Source organism: Phyllostomus discolor, chromosome 3 (assembly GCF_004126475.2).
Source record: "Phyllostomus discolor isolate MPI-MPIP mPhyDis1 chromosome 3, mPhyDis1.pri.v3, whole genome shotgun sequence".
Taxonomy (NCBI): domain Eukaryota; kingdom Metazoa; phylum Chordata; class Mammalia; order Chiroptera; family Phyllostomidae; genus Phyllostomus; species Phyllostomus discolor.
In genome coordinates, this window is record NC_040905.2 from 206,060,440 (window position 1) to 206,078,340 (window position 17,901).

The 17,901-nt window shown below is 51.4% G+C and overlaps 1 protein-coding gene and 1 long non-coding RNA gene across 2 annotated transcripts in view; one reads left to right on the plus strand and one right to left on the minus strand.

The window, feature by feature from the left end:
- Positions 1 to 8,202: 8,202 nt before the first annotated feature.
- LHX2 (LIM homeobox 2) overlaps positions 8,203 to 17,901 on the plus strand; it is a 29,392-nt gene continuing 19,693 nt past the window's right edge. The window contains exon 1 of the mRNA XM_036022201.1: positions 8,203 to 8,307. Coding sequence (XP_035878094.1) covers positions 8,212 to 8,307 — 96 coding nt within the window. The 5' untranslated portion in view covers positions 8,203 to 8,211. The remainder of the gene's footprint in view (positions 8,308 to 17,901) is intronic.
- Positions 10,459 to 17,847, minus strand: LOC118499805. The gene is made up of 2 exons (XR_004902339.1): positions 15,640 to 17,847; positions 10,459 to 14,667 (listed from the first exon to the last, which is right to left on the minus strand). It is a non-coding gene; the product is annotated as an uncharacterized LOC118499805 (long non-coding RNA).

Consider the following 17,901-nt stretch of genomic DNA (forward strand, 5'->3'; position numbering starts at 1 on the left):
TTCCCAGCTCCGCATGGCAGTGAGATGGTGGCAGCAGCCCTGGCCTCTACACCCTGTCACATTACAAGTGGGTGGAAAGGTTCCAAGACCTCCCCCAGGTCCTCAAACCAAAGCCCTGGATTGGCTCCCATTGGGTCTGATTACCCGTCCCTCAACCAATCACTGTGGCCACAGGAATGGGATGTGCTGATTGGCTTAGGCCTAGGTCACATGCTCCTTCCCCTGGAGCCCTGGTAGAGTTGTGTCTACTACAAGGACTGAGAGGGAAGAAGGGGAGAAAAAGGGAGAAGACACAATCTCAAAAGAAAAGTCCCACCCTAAGTATAGCAAATGCAAGTTGAGCAGTGCCTCCGCCAAAAAAAATCAATAAAATGCTTTTTAATGGTTCCTGCCTAGAAGCGTCTAGATCTGAGTTCCTGGTCTCCAGCCACACCTTAATTCCACTTGGCTTGACATTCCTAGCATACCCTGCCATTTCTTGACCACATGCCTTTATTCATATGGTCCCCTTAACCCAGAATATTCTTTCTCCCTCCCCCCACCCTGCATCTGATTAATTCCCACTCTTCCTCCAGACTGCTCACCTAAGAGCATCTGGATAGATGCCCCTCCACCTCCCAAAGCATCCTGAAGTGCACGTATAATGGCCTTTACCCCCTTGGACTGCTAATGAGTCTGTCTCCTCTACTGAACCCTGCACTCCACTAGGGCAGGGATTTATTTTTATTTTTATTTTAACAAATATATAAAGCCTTTTCTAAGGACTAACCACCATTCTATGCCTTTTACAAATATTAACTCTTTTAATCCCCATAATAAATACATTAAGTAGGTTCTATTATTTACTCTACTTTAAAGATAGAGAAATTGAGATGGGTCGTATCTGATTGATCTCTGTATTTCTCAGGCCCAGCCTAGAGCTAGGCACATGATAGGTATTCAAAAAATACGGAGTGGGGCAAAAGTAGGTTTACAGTTGTGAGTATGTGAAACACAAAGTTTATTCTTGTTTTATTATTTATTCCTTATTGTATTATTTTCCTTGTGAACAACTGTAAACCTACTTTTGCCCCACTCTATATGTCTTTCGAGTTGTCTTTTTTAAAAAATATTTTATTTATTTATTTTCAAAGAGAGGAGAAGGGAGGGAGAAAGAGAGGGAGAGAAACATTGATGGGTTGCCTCTTGCTCACTCCCAGCTGGGGACTTAGCCTGCAACCCAGGTGTGTACCCTGACAGGGAATCGAACTGGTGACCTTTTGGTTTGCAGGCCAGTGCTCAGTCCACTGAGCCACATCAGCCAGGGGTCTTTTTTCTAAAGATTTTATTTATTTATTTATTTTTAGAAAGAAGGGAGAGGGGGGAAAAGAGAGGGAGAAGGAAAAAATCTATGTATGAGAGAAACATCAACTGGTTGCCTCTTGCAGGGCCCCAACCGGGGACCTGGTCTGCATTCCAGGCATGTGTCCTGACCAGGAATCAGACCAGTGACCTTTCAGTTCGTAGGCCAATGCTCAATCCACAGAGCCACATCAACCAGGGTGTTTGTCTTTCTTGACTGTTCAATCTTACCCAGATGGCTAAATTCTCAGATTTTCCACTTTTCCAAAGTTGTCCGCACTCTGGGGCTTCTCAGACTTAAAAGACGGTATTGAGAGGCAGCCTCAGCCAGCAGCCCAAGTTGGCATCTCTCTGGCTGTGCATCTGGCGTCCAGGCCAGCAACCCAAGGGCTGGGTACAGAATCCTGTGACATGTGGAAGGGACTCCAATCTGGACCCTAAGGCCAATGAAATCCCTGCAATTGGAGGATGAGCCCAGGAGACCCCGAGGTGACCCTCTACTCCCTTCCCCCCTTGGTGCCCTCCACTTCCTCCATTTTCCCAGAGCCCAGTCCAGGGGCCCTGTCCTGTTAGTCACTCACCTGAACAGACTCCTGAGGACCACTTTGCTTCCAGAATCTTAACCTGAGACCTTCTGAGCTTCAACTAGCTCAGAATTTGAATGTGCATGTCTTGTTCTCCTGGAAGAGATTCTTTCATTAAAACCAATAAGCCTCCACCTCTGCAGACCCACCTGGCTCTTTCTCTTCGGTCTCCTCCTCACTCAGATTGTCCCGTCTCTCCTCCATCACCCTGCCCGAGTTGCCTATCCTCACAGGCTCTTCAGTCTGTCCATCCTCTCTGACCATCCATCCATGGCCTTGCTCTGCATCTCCGCTCTGTTGTCTCCCATCTGGGTCTCTTTTTGTCTGCCTGTCTCTCTTTCTCTTGTCTCTTTCTGCTGGCCTCTTCTCTACTGTGTCCCCTGGCATGTGTCTGGCTATCTGTGTCCCCTGCATATCTGTCCCTCTGTTTCTCTCCAGGCCTTTCTCTCCCCTTATCCTTGGTTACTTAGGATGTCCAGAGATGAGCCTGGGACCTCTCACTTTCTCATCAGCGGAAGAACACCTCTGTAGCAGGGCAGCCTAGGATCACTCCACCCGGGCCGCCCTCCCATTCTATGAGCCTCCTCCCTGCTCTCCTTCCTCCGCAGGGTCTCTCTGCCTACCTATGGGAGCAGGAACCCTCAGGGCCACATGGGCAGGGTGGCCGTCTGCTGCCCTGAGGACCGGGGCCACGACAGCTTCCCTTAATGAGCGCGCCTTCAGTGACACATTCATTATTCCTGTTCGGTCTCTTCGAGTCAAAACTGATTAGTTACACTTACCGCTGCAAAGATGTAATGATTTTATTGTTTATCTTCAATTTATTTTGATTAACATCTCCGTTCTTTTCATTGCAAGTGCAATTAGGTGCAATCTAACAGCGACTACTTTAATTTTGTTGAAATTAAGATGAATAAGTGACGGCTTATGGTGCTTTGTTTAACAAATAAATCATAGTTAAGGGGAGTGTATTAGTAATAAATGAAAAAAGACAGCTTAATTAAAATGCATGGGGCCAGCCTCTTGATACACATCCAAAATCCAAACCCGAATTCCAAAAACCAGAGGGAGCTGAGGGTTAGGGAGACCCTTGACACCTCTTGCCATGGTGCTCAGATGACAGTGTAGTTTGGTTTCGAGGCTGCTATGCAGAGAAGGGCAAGGAGCACATTGTGACCCTTGTGAGATGGTCACACCTTGTCAACTAATGCCACTGGGAACCCAGGTAGAAAGCAGACTCGGGAGGAAACAGGAAGAGAGGCTTCATCCCCCAAAGAGGGACCAGCTGCCAAGCCCATACCCTGAATTCTCCCTGGGAACCCATTGAGGACAGAGGACAAGTTCCCCACCGGCCCCCCACAATTGCCTCGGGAGGTGGGGAGCCCTGTGATAAGCCCAGAACCTCAGGGCAAGCCGCTCAGTGAGATCTCCTCCCTGCTGGGCTGAGAGGGACTTCCCCATCTCTTGATTTGGAAATAAAGTGCAAAAAGTCAGCCCTGGAAAGTTTCCCGTGTGAAGTTTAAAAGCGCCTGTGCTGAAGAGGCCGGCTTTGAAGCGCTCGCTGGGGCCCCTCGGCAGGCTCCTGCGAGTCAGAGGGCCGGCCTCGCCTCAGATCCGTCAGCCAGCCTCTGCAGGGCTGGGAAATGGGAATTGTTTTTAAGCTGAAAAATTACTCGTCGAGCTCACTCCTTTGCCACCGCTTTCCCTTTGTTCTCAGTCTTCTCCTTCCTCTGCCTTCTCCTTCTTTTTCGCTTCCTTCTTTCAGTGAAGAGTTGCAGGCAGGCCTGGGTTCAAACCTAGGTGCAGGCTTTTACTAGCTGTGTGACCTCAGGCCAGTGATTTAACCTCTCTGGACCCCAGCCCTTATTCAAAAAAGGGAGGACAATGGTGCCCACAGGGCAGGGATGCTGTGAAGTTTGGCCAAGATCACTATACAGAAGTGCCCAACACCTGCCTGGCTGGAGGAGGAGCTCGGTAATTATTAGCTCTCTCCCTCTCTCCAGACACTCCTATCTCCTCCCATCTGTGTACTGCAACTAACTAGATCCTCATAGGCAGGTTGCCTCACTCTCTCCTCTGGCACACTTACACTCTTCCTTAGCCTTCATCCTTCTGCATTTAAACTTACTTTTCTTTTTCAACCCCTCAACACATGTTACTGAGTGCCTGCCTTGTGCCAGGCACGGGGTCATAGCCTGAAGACTGTACCAGGTGAGCAAACCCAGGACCAGCCTGCCCTCCAAGAGCTTCCAGTCCTACACCCCAGGTGCCCTGTGTCATCACGGTTCTGTGTGTTCAGACGTGTCTTTCCCACAAAATGAGTGCTTTGTGAAGGTGGGGGTGATGCCCGCACGGAGTCTGGCACACCGTTGACACAATGGCTGCTGACTGTTCAGTCGAACAGCAAATGCCAGCTGAGGACACCTCCTGTGGGGCTGACTGCATGGGCACAGAGAGGAACTCAGCCTGGGTATGTGTTGTCAGAGAGGCCACATTCCGGTGGGGACACAGTTGCCAAGGCAGGCAGTGACACCGTGGGGTGAGCAGTGCTGAGACAGAGCAGAAGAGGGGACAAGAGATGACAACCCCCAAGAAGGACAGAAGGCAAAGAACATGTATGGGAACTGAATTCGGCTTCCTTCTTCCAGTTCAGAAAAGGGAAAGCAGGACTCCTGTGGTTCCCTAGTGCTACCAGCTCCTCCCACTCCATTCCTGGCTCCACCCACATCTCCAGCCTCATTCCCCTCCTTCCTCTGCTCCAGCTACACTGGCCTTCCTCCTAGCCATGTTTTCTCTGGCTTCCCAGCCCTGGCACATGCATGTCACTCTGCCAGGAACATTCTCCCAATAGCATCTTCTTCCCAATTCCTGCCAACTGCAACCCTGGCCCCACAGCTGGCTTCAGGTTGCATCTTGAGAAAGCCCTTCCTGAGCCCCCAGCCCAGGTCAAGTTTCCTGGGTATTTAGTCTACCGCACTCTCTACTTCTCCATGGAACTTGTACAACGGTCATGAAATGATTGTAGAATAGCTGTTCACAATCAGTCTCTCCAGCTAGACTGCAGGTTGCTTGAAGGCAGAGGCCACATCTGCCTTGTGAATTGCTGTGTCCTCAGAGCCCAGCAAAAAGTATGGACAACAAACACCCAAGTACTTGTTGAATAAAACCTGGACAGAATGAATACCCTCCTATAGGCATGGGCTCTTCTTCACGCATGTCGTGGATGATCTGAAACGCAATCTGAAAACGGAGGTGGTTACTCTTCTCATTTCGCGGATGAGGAAACTGATACTTCGAGTGGTGTGAGTTTCCCAAGGCAAGTAATCATCTTGAACCCACATCTGCCTGATTCTGAAGCCACACTCCATCCTGGAAGCATCTTTGAAGCTTTCAAGCCAGTCATGGTGTGTGTGTGTGTGTGTGTGTGTGTGTATGAGAGAGAGAGAGAGAGAGAGAACACGCAGAGAGAACTAGACTTTCTTCTGCTTGGGTCTTCGGAGAGGCAAGAGCAATTGCCCCTCTGATTGGTGTCAGAGAAGAAAGAAACAGCCCTAGGTTCTGCCCTGGGGGGTGGGCGGGGACACCACAGACGCTTTTCAGGAGGGGCCTTAGGGACCCCCAAAGCAAACTGCCCTTGACCTTCCTTGCCAAACTGGCCTTCTGGTACTTGTCTTGGCCCTCCCCTCGAGGCTGGTGACAGTGGTTTTATGAGGCACACATGCTACCCTGAGAGCCCTGGTCGCCAGGCAGCTGCCACATGGCTGCTGCCTTTGAGTGAGCATGACCACCAAGAGGGGGAACCTGAGTCACTGCGCACCTCTGGCGCTCCCTCCTCCCCGCGCCCCTCCCAGCCACCCTCCCGAGAGCGGGTTATCCACTCTTTTTAGAGATAAGGACACTGCAGCTGGGAAGGAGGAAGTCTCAGAATGGAGAAATGGCCTAAGTTGGATTCCCGAGCTGCTGGTGGAAGGAGGCAGACAGGGAGAGACAGTGAGGCGTCCTGAGAAAGAAGTGGAGGGTCCAGGGAGGTAGAAAGGAAAAGGGAGAGAATGGTGCCAGCGACGAGGAGAGAGGGGTGAGAGTGGGCACCACAGACCCAAAGAGGGGGAAAGAGGCGCGGTGAGCAGGGGAGCTGTGGGCACAGGGAGACACCGAGAGAGGGAGAGCGGAGAGAAGCGCTCCAGAGACGGGGGGATGGAGAGTGACAGAGGGAGGCAGGCAGAGGCCGCCAGAGCGGAGGCCAGAGTAGTGACAGTGACAGGGGCAGGGGCGGCTGGGGGGGGGGGGGGGGCGCGCAGAGCGGGCGCCGGACGGCGGCGGGCGGGGGAGGCCGAGGGATGCTGGGCGCCGCCGCCGCCTCCTCCGGGCGCCGCGCCGCCCCCGCCCCCGCCCCCGGCCGCACGCGCCCGCAGCCTAATGACCGCAGCCCAGCCTGCGACGCGCGGCCCGCGCGGACTCGAGGCGGCCGTCAGCTGGCGGCGCGGGGCCAGCCCGGGAGCCGCGAGCGCCGCAGCGACGGCGGCGGGTCCCCCGGCTCGGCGGGCCCTGATTGATTTGTCAGCTGAGGCGACAATACAGCCCCTCTGATCCGCGCGCCCCGTCTTCGGCTTCCCGGGCGCGGGACCTCCCTCCCCGCGCCTCGCCCGGCTCCCGGCCGGCCCTGGAGGCTGGAGCGCCCCGCCTGCCCGCGGAGGGAGCCCCCCAACCCCCGGCCCGGGCCCCGGCGCCCCTCCGCGGCCCCCCGCATCTCACACCTCCTCCGGCTCGGCCGGACCGGCCCTCGGGCCCTGGGGCTGCCGACGGCCCCCTCGCCCCCTCTGGGCACCGTGCCAGCACCCCCAGCCCTCACCCTGCCGCTCCCCCCCAGCCCGGCCCCCCCGCCCTCCGCCCCCCGGCCGTGGCCCGGGGCCGCCCGCAGAGCAGGCCACACCCGCTGCGGAGGACGCGGAAAGGTAAGCAGGCGTCTCGGTTTACCCAGGGGGGTCGGGGGCTGCGCGGCGGTCGCGCCCTGGGACGGGGCGGGCACCCACGGACCCAGACCTGGGACTGTCGCCGCCACCGAGCCCGGGCACGCGAGAGCCACGCCGGGGCCCGAAGGGCTCTGGGCGAGTTGCAATTGTATAGGGAGGACCTGGTGGGAACTGGGTGAGGTGGTCACCCGTCCTCCTCTCCCGGGACTAGGCGGGGGTCTGCCTCTCGCGTGCAGAGATCTCTGCCGGCACCTTGGATCCTTGAAGGAAGTCTCCTTCTCACCCTCCTTCATCTCTGACTCTCTGAAAAATTATGGGACCATTTGCCTATGTCTCCTTCAGGATTCACTTTTTTGCCTTTCTCTTTCTCAGGCCGGAGTCTTCTTATTCCTTTCCCCAGTTAAGCATACTCTCTCCCTGCCCCGGTGTAGGAGGATTTTCTCCCTCTTTCTCACTCCCCAATTTAGGAGAAGAAAATTCTCCCTCACCATTTACAACCATCTTCTTTCTCACTCTCCCATTTGGAAGGCTAGACGCCGCTTCCCTGTCACCCTTTTACTCCACTTAATTCTGAGTGTGCAAATGCAATTTGAGTTTCCAACTGTGGGTTGTGTTTTTTTTTTTGGTGCAGGGGCCAGTTATGGGGATTCTTCACCCAAAGTAGGGTACCAGCCGTCCATGTTCGCCTCCAGGCAAAGGGCAGCTGCCCAGGTGGCTGGGCATTTGTTTCCAGGGGCAAGGAGGGGAGACTTTACCCCGAAACAAAGAATTGAGGCCAACGAAGACTGTCCAGCCTCGTCGGAGGTTGAAGAATCCCAGCTCCTGGGCTGAGGGGCCACATGGAGCCTCCCTCCCCCACCCCTTTAACTTTAAAATAGTTTAATGAACACAGAGAGAGAAATCATTTTTTTTCCCTGCGTGGTGAGCAGTCTACAAAGAGAAAGGGGAAAGGAGGGAGAGAGCTTTAACTCTGATCCCGCAATTAGTTCCCTGGGATTGGGAAGGGGGGGGGGCAACCCGGCAGCCTCAGTTCTTCAGATACAAAAGCATTTAGATCGCTTTAGACCGGTTAATCCTGAGTCTGGCTCGGGTCTCTTTTGTTTCCCAACTCCATTGTGGGTTTTGTGCAGTTTCTCTCTGTTCGCGTGATTGACTAGCCAATGGATGGTAATTATCCAAATGTCCCCTCTGTCCTTTGACTGACTTCTCCGTATTATGGGCAACTGTCATGCTTTCTGTCATTCCATATCATATTACACGTATTATCATATGAAGTGTCTCCCTCCCCCAATATAAGGGAGGGTGCCTCAACCCAGATGCTGCTGCTTTTAGAAAGAAGGGCCCCGAGAAATTTGTGCTGGGCACAGTTTGGAATACAGAACAGGGGACTCCCGAAATGGGAGGTTCTGCAGGTAATTTGTTTTTCTGACTGGGAGGTCTCTGGCGGTGGGGTTAAAACGCTTGTGCTGGGGGCTTGGAGCAGGCTTTCCAGCTGGTGTTATTCCTCTGGCTGGACCTTGGAGCAGTTTGGACAGATCTGGCATACCTTTTGGGGAAACTTAGAAACAGCCTTTTGACCCCAGAATATCAGAAAAGTCTGCAGGACTGGGTCTCCTTTTTGGGGTCCTGGCACATACGCAGGACACCAGCCTTGAGATCTCAGATTGCCTCTCTACCTGTGGCCCTTTGCAGGACAAATCCTTTGGACACTTGTCCCTGTTTGCTGCCAAGCAGACTGGGGACAGAGGAACCAGCTGTGTCTGCTTCAAACCCCCACTAGCTGATGCTGAGGCACTGAGAATGCACAAGCTTTGCCAATGATGCGTTTGCACAGATAAACTTAGTACCCCTTGGTGCAATTGTGCGTGCCATCACTTAAGAAGGAGGCAGGATTTATGACAAGGAGGCTTTGCAGACAGAGACTCTGGGGTCCTCTGAATCTGTGGGCAAGACTAGCCTTTCTTCCGCTAAAATGGGAAAAAAGTGTTTTATTATTGCAATGAATATGAAGTACCGACCAGATGTACAGCCTCGCAGTTAATTACCTTGTTCTTCATCAAATATATGAGCAATAAATTCTCCAGGAAGGGAGTGGTGTGTGCGTGTGTGTATAAATAGATGGATAGATAGATGAATGCAGGGGACAGAAAACCTCACACTCTTTTCAAGACCACAGAAAAAGACAGACTATTTTGTGGGAAGCTTGATAGACTGCTTCAAGATGCTTTGAATTTTTGGATGATCAAATATACATGATCAAGCTGTGCATGTTAGGGTGTGAGGTGTACTGACGGTCAATGCCTATTGATCAGACTGTTAAGTATATCTGCTCAGTTTTATAAATACAGATAGATCCCAGATGATTTAAAGAACTGGATAGTTAAGAAACTGACATTCTACATTTCTTTGGAGAAGGGGAAATGTCTGGTCAGTTACAAAACCCCAAACCATTGTTTATTTCCCTACCTCTCCAAGCCCCCCCACCAAAAAAAAACCTTAGGAAATGTGAATTTCATTTGTGGGGAGTTTCAAGAATAGAGTAAAAATGTTCCAAATGTTTTGTTTGAGGTCTGCCAAAAACAGCTAATTTATGTGAGCCTTATTCACAGGTTGGGAGTTTACTTCTCTTTCTGTTTCTCTGTCTCTCCTTCTCTCACACACACACACACACTAAAAACCACAATTCTGGCCCAGACTGGTGTGCTGTTGAAGAGATGGGGAGGGTGTCATTTCTGGGAGTGGGGTCTAAGGTCCTTAAAACCCTTCTGGTTAGAAACAGGGTGAACCGGCCACATGGCCTTTCCCAATTAACTAATTTCTCACTAATCTAAAGATCTATTTAGAAAGGTGTAGGGGATGGAGATTTAAAGATAACCTCTAATTGGTCTGGAAAAATTCAGTTGACACCTAGAAAATCTCTCTATTTCTCTCTCATCCCTCCCCCACCCCTCTGTCCCCTATCCTGCACTCTTTCTTGTCTCTCTCGCTCTAATTTTTTCCTCCTAGAAATTAAAAGTGGACTTCCAAAGGAAGAAGCAATGAGAAACAGTTGGGAAGGGGAGGAAAGTGAACTTTTAATTTTTTTATTGTGTTGCATGGCAATCTTATTTGTAATCATCTAATTAGCTATTCTTTAGAAAGATCCTGTTCAGGAAAATCAGCCTCTTCACGCAGATAGGTGAAACTTAAGCATACAGACAATTTATAGTTACATTTTGGTTTCATATCTTAAAAAGATGGAAAGTGTAGATTTTAGATTTTTCTGTCTACAGAAAAAATCCTTTCCAGCTAAGAGTCCCTCACTGAGGGAGCTCAGGCATTCCTATTGATAAGTCCTCCCTGGAAATGGAACTGAAATTGGCATCACTCAAGAAAAGTTGATCCACCATGAATCAGACCTGATTGGATGGACATGCCCTTTCACCTCATTGTCTCTGACCTATCACTTAATTAATCTCTCCCAGATGCAGAGCTGTTGACAATGCCAAAGATAAGCAGTATTTTGAACAAAGCAGAAAGCTTATTAAAGAACAAGGCACAGTGAGGTTTGAGGCTTTTTAAAATAATGTATAAATCATCAGCATGTAGATGGGGAGTTTGTTATAACATAACTGAAGCTGGGAGTTGGTCCCATCTTTGCTAGAAACTTTGCCTTTCTTTAGCCACTGATTTCTGTCTACATTCATTTTCTGCCTCTCCCCTCTCCATCTCTGGTTCCCTTCCTTCTGCCACTCCCTTCCTCTGGATTCGGATTATCCATGGCTAGGTTCCTGAAAAATTGTCCTCTGCTTCCCAGACTTGTCTCTGGCTCTTCAGATCCTTTTGATGGCATTAGGGTTATTGAGGTGGTCAGCTTCGAAGGCTTTGAGTGACCAAATATTGACTGCGTTTGCTAGTACCTTATGAAGGGAGACATTTGTACTGGAGGCACCTTGGTGACGTGCAGGGAATAGTTCATTAATTAAAAAACTTGCTAATGGCTGCTTGAATGACTGTACAGAGAGAATGAGATGAGTTTGTAAAAAGATGACAGTCAGAGGAATAAATGGTTGTTTTTTGCTTAAAACATTTTTATAAACGGGCCCTAGAAAATGTGTTGCTTTTACTCATGCTTCTATCTTCAACTATTCAATTGAGCCTCAATTAATGATAATATATGGTCTGGGATCCTTAGCTGAGCTGACTGATGGAAGAGCTTTGTTGAATTTGGTGCAGGTGGCACTGTTTAATAAGCACAGGAAAGAGTGAATAATGTAGTGCTTGCAAAGAGAAGTAAATGCAAAATAGATCGCTCTAATTATGGCGGCCCCCAGAAACGGAGATGCAAGCTGAAATGGCCAACTAGCTGGGAAATTCCAAATCGAGCTGACTGTCCCCTGCATTTTTTTTTCACTTTCAAAGATTGACACAGTAGCTTAAAAGTAAAATTTGGATGAGCTCATCTGACTAGACACAAGCTCAAATTCCAAATGTGGGTCTGGTGACCTATCAGTGTTTCCCTTAACTGTCTAGAATCCTTTACCAGAGAGTACAATCCAGTTATAAAAGGGGACCATCTGAACATTTCTTCCTGCAAGAGATCATACAAGCTCATTACCACTGGTCTCTGGGCTTTATTGCAAGGTGTCAGGAGATTTTGTTTTTTTGTTTTGTTTGAATTTCTTTATGCCTGAGAAAATGAGTCTATAGAAAATCAAAGTGTGAAGACTTAAGCACACAGAATTTCCCATATACCTGCAAGGGCCCATGATGATTTTCATTCATGCAGAGATAATCGATGGGACATTAGTTGTTTTAATTAATGGAAGAATAAAATGGGGGGAGGGGCGATGGGCTGGGCTCCAGCTGAAGCAAATGTGGGAAATGACTGTTCCTCACCTAAGGAGACAATGCTGCCTTCCCAAAGAGCAGTTGAGATGTGCTAATCCGGCCAGTGGAAAGTTGGGCTGGGGTAGAGGAAAGGTCCAGCTGAACATGAAGGGTGAGTGATGGTGGCCACTCCCTCCCCCTCCCCTGCAATCTCACTGTTCCCCTTCGAAATATCCACGTCCTGCATCACTCCTAGGAGAGGAACCCTTCTTACTTCCAAGGAAGGTGCAGTTTGTGCTAGGAACCTAGTTAGTGTCTTTTGTGATGGTAAACTAGTGCCAGCGGCTGGGAAGCTAAAAATGGACATTCTTTAGCCCAGATTAAGGAGAGGTTGGGGCTGAAGACGTGTGGGCTTCCAGGACTGGGCTGGGAGGTGTAGCGGGTGTGCTAGGGACGAGGTGATCGAGGTGATCTGTGCAGCAGTGTCTCCAGCGAGTGTGCAGAGCCTGTCGTCCTCTGATCAGGCACCCAGGGGGGAGCCAAGTCTTACAACTTTAGCCAAAAATCCTTCTTTTTGTTCTGTGAAAATGTTTACCAAACCTACCTCCAGTCTAGTCAGCGCTGGCTGGGCACTCGCGTCAATTAGTGTATGTGAAGCTCATAAAAAGTTTATGAGGAACCTTTGCTTAGAAATAGAGTTTAGGGGTGTCCTGCTGTCCGAGAGGGATGGCAGAGATGCCTTGGAATAAAAGACTGTGGCAGGAAAATTTTCCAGTCTCAAGTGCGCGTAGGTCCAAGAATTGTCAACTAGTCCAGAGTTCAGCTGCTTCCTCTCCATCCCCACTTTTTTTCATGCAAAATCTTCCTGATTCTCCTTTCAGCAAAGCATGGTTCCCTGCGTGAGGAAACGTATTGCTGTTATTTGTGCTTGGACCTCAAAGGCAGCCGGGTAGCAAAATTAGCAAAATGGCTCTTCTAGGACCGGGTAGTTTCTGGGTTCGATTAAAAAGACATTACCCTCAAGGAAATGTCTGTAGTTATACCAGCTGAGAAAAATGACATATTTTTGCAATATTTACCCCATTTTTGGCGTCCAGAGCAGTTTATATCTTTGCATAGAAATTAGTAGGTGGGACGATGCAATTAGCTATTGTGTATTTTGTCACAATTCTTCTTTAAGAATAATCTGATCTGACAGATTTACATTGTTGACAGTGTGATTTAAGCAAGACCCAGATACAAACTTTCCCCACCCTAATCAATAATGGTAAATCCTTGTGCTGAGGTGAACAATCTCTGACCTAGTATTCATATTTTTTTTTACCGATGCCCTGTAATAAAATTGAACATTTTGTCACCACTTTGAGAAACACTGCCAAACACCTTAAAACACATGTCACACGCCGGCAGCCCCTCGCTTCCCTCCTCCGGGAGTTTCTACATCTGGAATCATAATCACAGATAAAAACCTTGACAAAATTGCATCTGAGCACATTCCTCTCCTCAGCCCTTACTTTCTCATAACATTTAATACAATATTAATACCTGCTACCGAAAGGCAGGGAGGAGGGAAAGGGCTGCCAACCTCCACGTTTCCTGATGCATCATATTCAAACCTGAAATTCACACTTCGTGTTTCATTTTAAGTTCAGTGCATTTAACAGGGCCCTAGAGAGAGGGCCCTGGTTAGTTCCCCAACCTGCTCAGCTGACGCCCAGGGAGGCAGTTGCAGAATTGTTCAGATTGCTGCAGGGAGAAGAGGAGGAGGAACTGGGCTCCTTTCTGCCTGAGACGGGCCAAGCCACCTAATGTGTCCACAAATATGGGATTCCTTTTTGAAACAAGTAACGCTCCGCTGTCCAGAGTGGTGGCCAGCAGTTCTTCTGTAAGGTGTGACCAAGGCACTGAGTGGATTTCATAAAGAGGTAGCCGTGCCCGAGCTCACTTGCCGCTGACTGGCAGCCTCTCACACCAACACAAAACACCTCCACACACACACTTTGCTGAATGAAGCCTCACAGGCCTGGGGAGAGGGTCCTTGTTGAGGACGTGGGGCCTTTCTGCCACCCCTGTGACTCAGCTTCACCCCATCTTTTCTTGATGTTCACAACCCTACATTCCTGCACAGTGGCAAGGAATCACCAGTCTTCTGCCATTCACACAAGAGACAGAGGTGAGAGAGAAAGGGAAAGTGCAGGAAGGGTACCCCACTGGGGGGCTTCTGGGAGGCACGTGTGATACCCTGGAAGTGGACTTTCAGACGTTGGTGGCTTTGTCAGAAGCTGCCATTCTCTAACTAGAGTTAGGGTCAAGACAGACCATAGCAGCGTCTGGGAGTCCAACCAGCGATGCTCCCTCCCTTTTTAAAATTTAAAGAGCCAGTTCTCCAGACCAAGTAACCAGCACCTCTAGTAGCAGCCTCCCAGTAGAGGGACACACACACACACACACATACACACTCACTCACTCACACACTCACTCACTTCCCTAAGCAAGCTCCACTTCGATGAGCAAGGAGTATAATTTGCTGAATGGTGCAACCCCGAGGACAGGAGACATTACACTCAGAGAACAGAGTTAGGCAACTGGCCTCTGACTGCAGCCAACAGCTTAAAGAACACAGTCCTTTCAAGGCAGAGAAGAAACGTTGTTTTTGCCTTTTTCTTCTTGGCAGTTATTATCCAAGAGACTTCTCCCCACCCCACCCCCCCACCCCAATCCACAGCACCACCCTCAGAGTTTCAGGTCATCTACTGCCAGTGCCCAAAGGCGAGCAGGTCTGGGGCCAAGGAGGGTGGCTCTCCCTTGCGGAATCCTTCCCTGGTGGCTCCCAAATCTGGTGGTTTGTCTGCCTGCCTTTCCCTCGGGGGAGACTCCGGAGAGGCTGAAAAAATCTGGGCGCCCGCTCGCTCGCTTGTCAAGAAGCAAACTGTCTTCACATTCTCCAAGAGCAACATCCCTGCCTAGGAAGAGGAAGGAAGAGGCAAAATAAATAAAACCAGTTAATGTTGTAGTTAACTTGCAAATCAAGTAAATCTGTTGGTGCCGTATTTGAGAAATAAACCATCAGAGCGTCACAGCAAACACACACTTCTGAACGTCTTCATTTTGATTTAATGGTATATCAGCGTCAACTATCGCTTCCTCTGCTGGTACACACGGCCTGATGCCGCGGGAGGAGGATGCCCATGTTTATCACCGAGTGAGATGACTAATTACACCTTGTCAATCACCGGCTATGAAGACATAAAACCAGCGCGCACAATGAAGTAGTTGCCTGCAGCGTCAATTAGTTGGCGATTCGGAGGTTATTGCGTGGCCCTGCTCTGGCCGCCTCTAATAACGGGACAGAGCCCGGAGAACAGCGCGCTGATCAATCACCCTCCGTCCGCGGCCCGGCTCCCGCGCCCACTTCCCCCGCCCGGCCGGGCCTCACTTTCTTCGGGCGGCATGTGCTTCCTCCCTCCGCGGCCCCGGCTCGGCGGCGCCGGCAGACCCGGGAGCCCCGGGAAGTTTGCGCGCGGCAGCCCCGCAGCCGGCAGCCCCGCAGCCTTCGGGGAGCGCCGGGGCTGGTGGCCCCTTTGTTGGGAGAGGCGTGGAGGGAGCGCTTTTGTTCTGAGTTAGTCACGGTGGCCGGCTGGAGGCTGCTACCTCATTATGCGCCGGGTCTGCTTGTCTGCGAGGAAGCAGATGGTGGGGAGGTAGGCAGCGGCGAGAGTGGCCAGACCTGAATTCCGTTCACCTGTCACCTCCCACAAAAGGCAGGTTCGAGTGACTCAGGGATTCTTTCCCCGTGCCTGGGGGAGGGGCGTCGAGGGGCGGCTCTGGTCCCCGAGCCTCCGCAGGACGCATTTACCTGCCGACGCCTGCTCCCCGCACCCCACCCCTGCCTTCTCCTCGGCTGCGATGCCTCGCACTGTGTAAATGTCACTCACGTGTCAGGACGTGTGTTTACAGCCTGTTTCTCTCCTTGTTCAGCCACCGCGGACAGGGCTTAGCGGTTGCCCCACGTACCCCCGCCGCTGGGGGACATCAGCAAAGTTAAGGGCCTCTGAACCCGGGGCCGAGCACCTAGCTCGCGCCCCGCGGCGGGAGATGCGTTTGAGCCTCTAGCGGACCCGAGCGCGTCCCAACCTGACGCGGAGAGAGAAACGGGCGGATGCGCCCGGCGGGTATCCTGACTGCGGGAGAATGTGCCGCCGGTCAGCGCTGGGTGTGGGCTGCTGGTCAGAGAGGTGGCGACGAAACCGTGTGCTTCCACGGCTGGGGGGAGTCAAGAGCCGCAGGGTGTGTTTCCACGTTTCCTGGGAAGCCCGCGGCAAGAGTTACCGAGCGCTCCTCTCCCCAAACCTCCAGCTCTTGAGGCAGCCCCTTGAGTGTTCGAAAACATATTGCGTGCATCCAGCCGGGGCTCGGAGCTACACCAAGGACAAACGCTCCAGCGTTGCCACAATTTTTCCTACTCCTTGGGCGACCTCCAGATGAACCCCGGTGACTCCCAGATTAAATTTTCATTCCCTACTTTCTTTGAAAGAAAGTGCCCCAGATGCGTCAGTAAAACATGCCTGTGTAGGCGTCCGCGTGCCCGGGTGCAGGCCGGGTGTAGGCGCCAAAGCCCAAGTCTGTGTGAACACACGCGCACGCGCGTCTTTGGGTTTCTGGTCTTTCCCTCACGTTGGGGCATCTGTGTATGTGCAGCGTGTACACACACACTTGAAGAATTTTTTTGCAAATATGCAAAACATGGCCTCCTGGAAAGTGCATACAGGGACTTAGGTAGAGCCACTTGAGCGTGAGATTGTACTATAACATGTCATTGTGCTATCACCGCTTTAGAGATGCCTCCCTCCGCCTGGCACCGGACCCTTGGCTGCACCCGTAGACCCCAGCTTTACCTTCCCGCTGGCCGTGTTTTTGCCAATGGACGTGAACGTGTGGGTTTGCACACATGAACAGGAGTGCCTGTGCGGGGGCATTACAAGCACACATGCATTTATGTCTAAAAGTTACGTCCGGTGCGTAGAAAGCAGGATTTTGTGCTGCCTCCACTTGGTGCTCTGGTGTGGGATAAACTGCACAGATTCCCGCCAGCCGCTTACCTCCTCCTGGCAAGCAAGTCCCTTCAGATCGACCCACCTCCAAAGCGGATGGGACTCTAATTGACTTGTTCGTTCTGTTTTTCTCCACAGTCACTTTTTATTTTCTAACTCCAGCCTCACCACACACCTGGGTATGGCCCGTGAGTCCCCAAGAGAGTCTAGGCTGAGCTTCAAGTCTGGGGCCTGGGTGCCCGTGGAGCTAGGATGTGTAGGCCAGGCTGTTGGTCTGTGGAGAAGTGGTGCAGCCAGGCAGCTGGGTGGGTGCTGGTCAGTAGCTGGTCTCTGGCGCGGCGCAGCCAGTGCTTAGAGAATGGGCCTGTGGCCTTTAAGAACTTTGTTGAAGCCTCAGAGTGGGAAAGTTTTTATTAAGGAGATGGAGAGGGAGAAGTGGGAGCAATGAAAGAATTTGCTTAGTGCCTGCTGCCTTCCAGGTATTTTACATCCATGGTCTTTCATTCATCACACCCATGTGAAGGGGATGTCCCCCTCTGGAGAGATCAGAACTCGCTGAGGGAAATGAAGTCATTTGCCTAAGGTTAGGTGTGTGCGTAAATTTCAGAACTTGGACTGAAACCCATGCCCTTTTTTAGCTCCTAAAGGCTGGAGAGAGACCGGGAGGAGCGAGAAGAAATCAGGCCTTAGTTCGCTTGGAGCAGGGATATGCTGGTTGACCCTCCTTCCCCAAGAGTCACAGCTCCCCTGGTCCCCCGCCTTTCTGGCTCAGCCGGGTCCCCCGGAGGCTTGCGCAGCCTCCCGCAGTCCCCCGCAGCGCGGAGCCTGGCCCTAAGGCCGACTGGCGGGAAGCAGCCCAAGGCTCTGAGAGCTCTACCCTAGGCCTGCCTTCCCAGGCCTCTCCAGTCAGTGCCGAGGAGGCAGCTTCTGCGGGCCGAGGGGAGACCGGAGTGAGACCTCTTCAAGCATCCTCTGACTGGGCCTTCTTAGGATGGAGACGGCGGGGAGAGTGGGTTTAATTTTCCTTCCCGGGAAAAAAAAAAGAAGAGGAAACTGTTCGTAGCTTAAAACTCCAACACCCCCTCCCTCCCTCCCACTCCTCCCCTCCAGCCTCGCCCACCAGCTCCCACCATCTCGTGGCTCTTC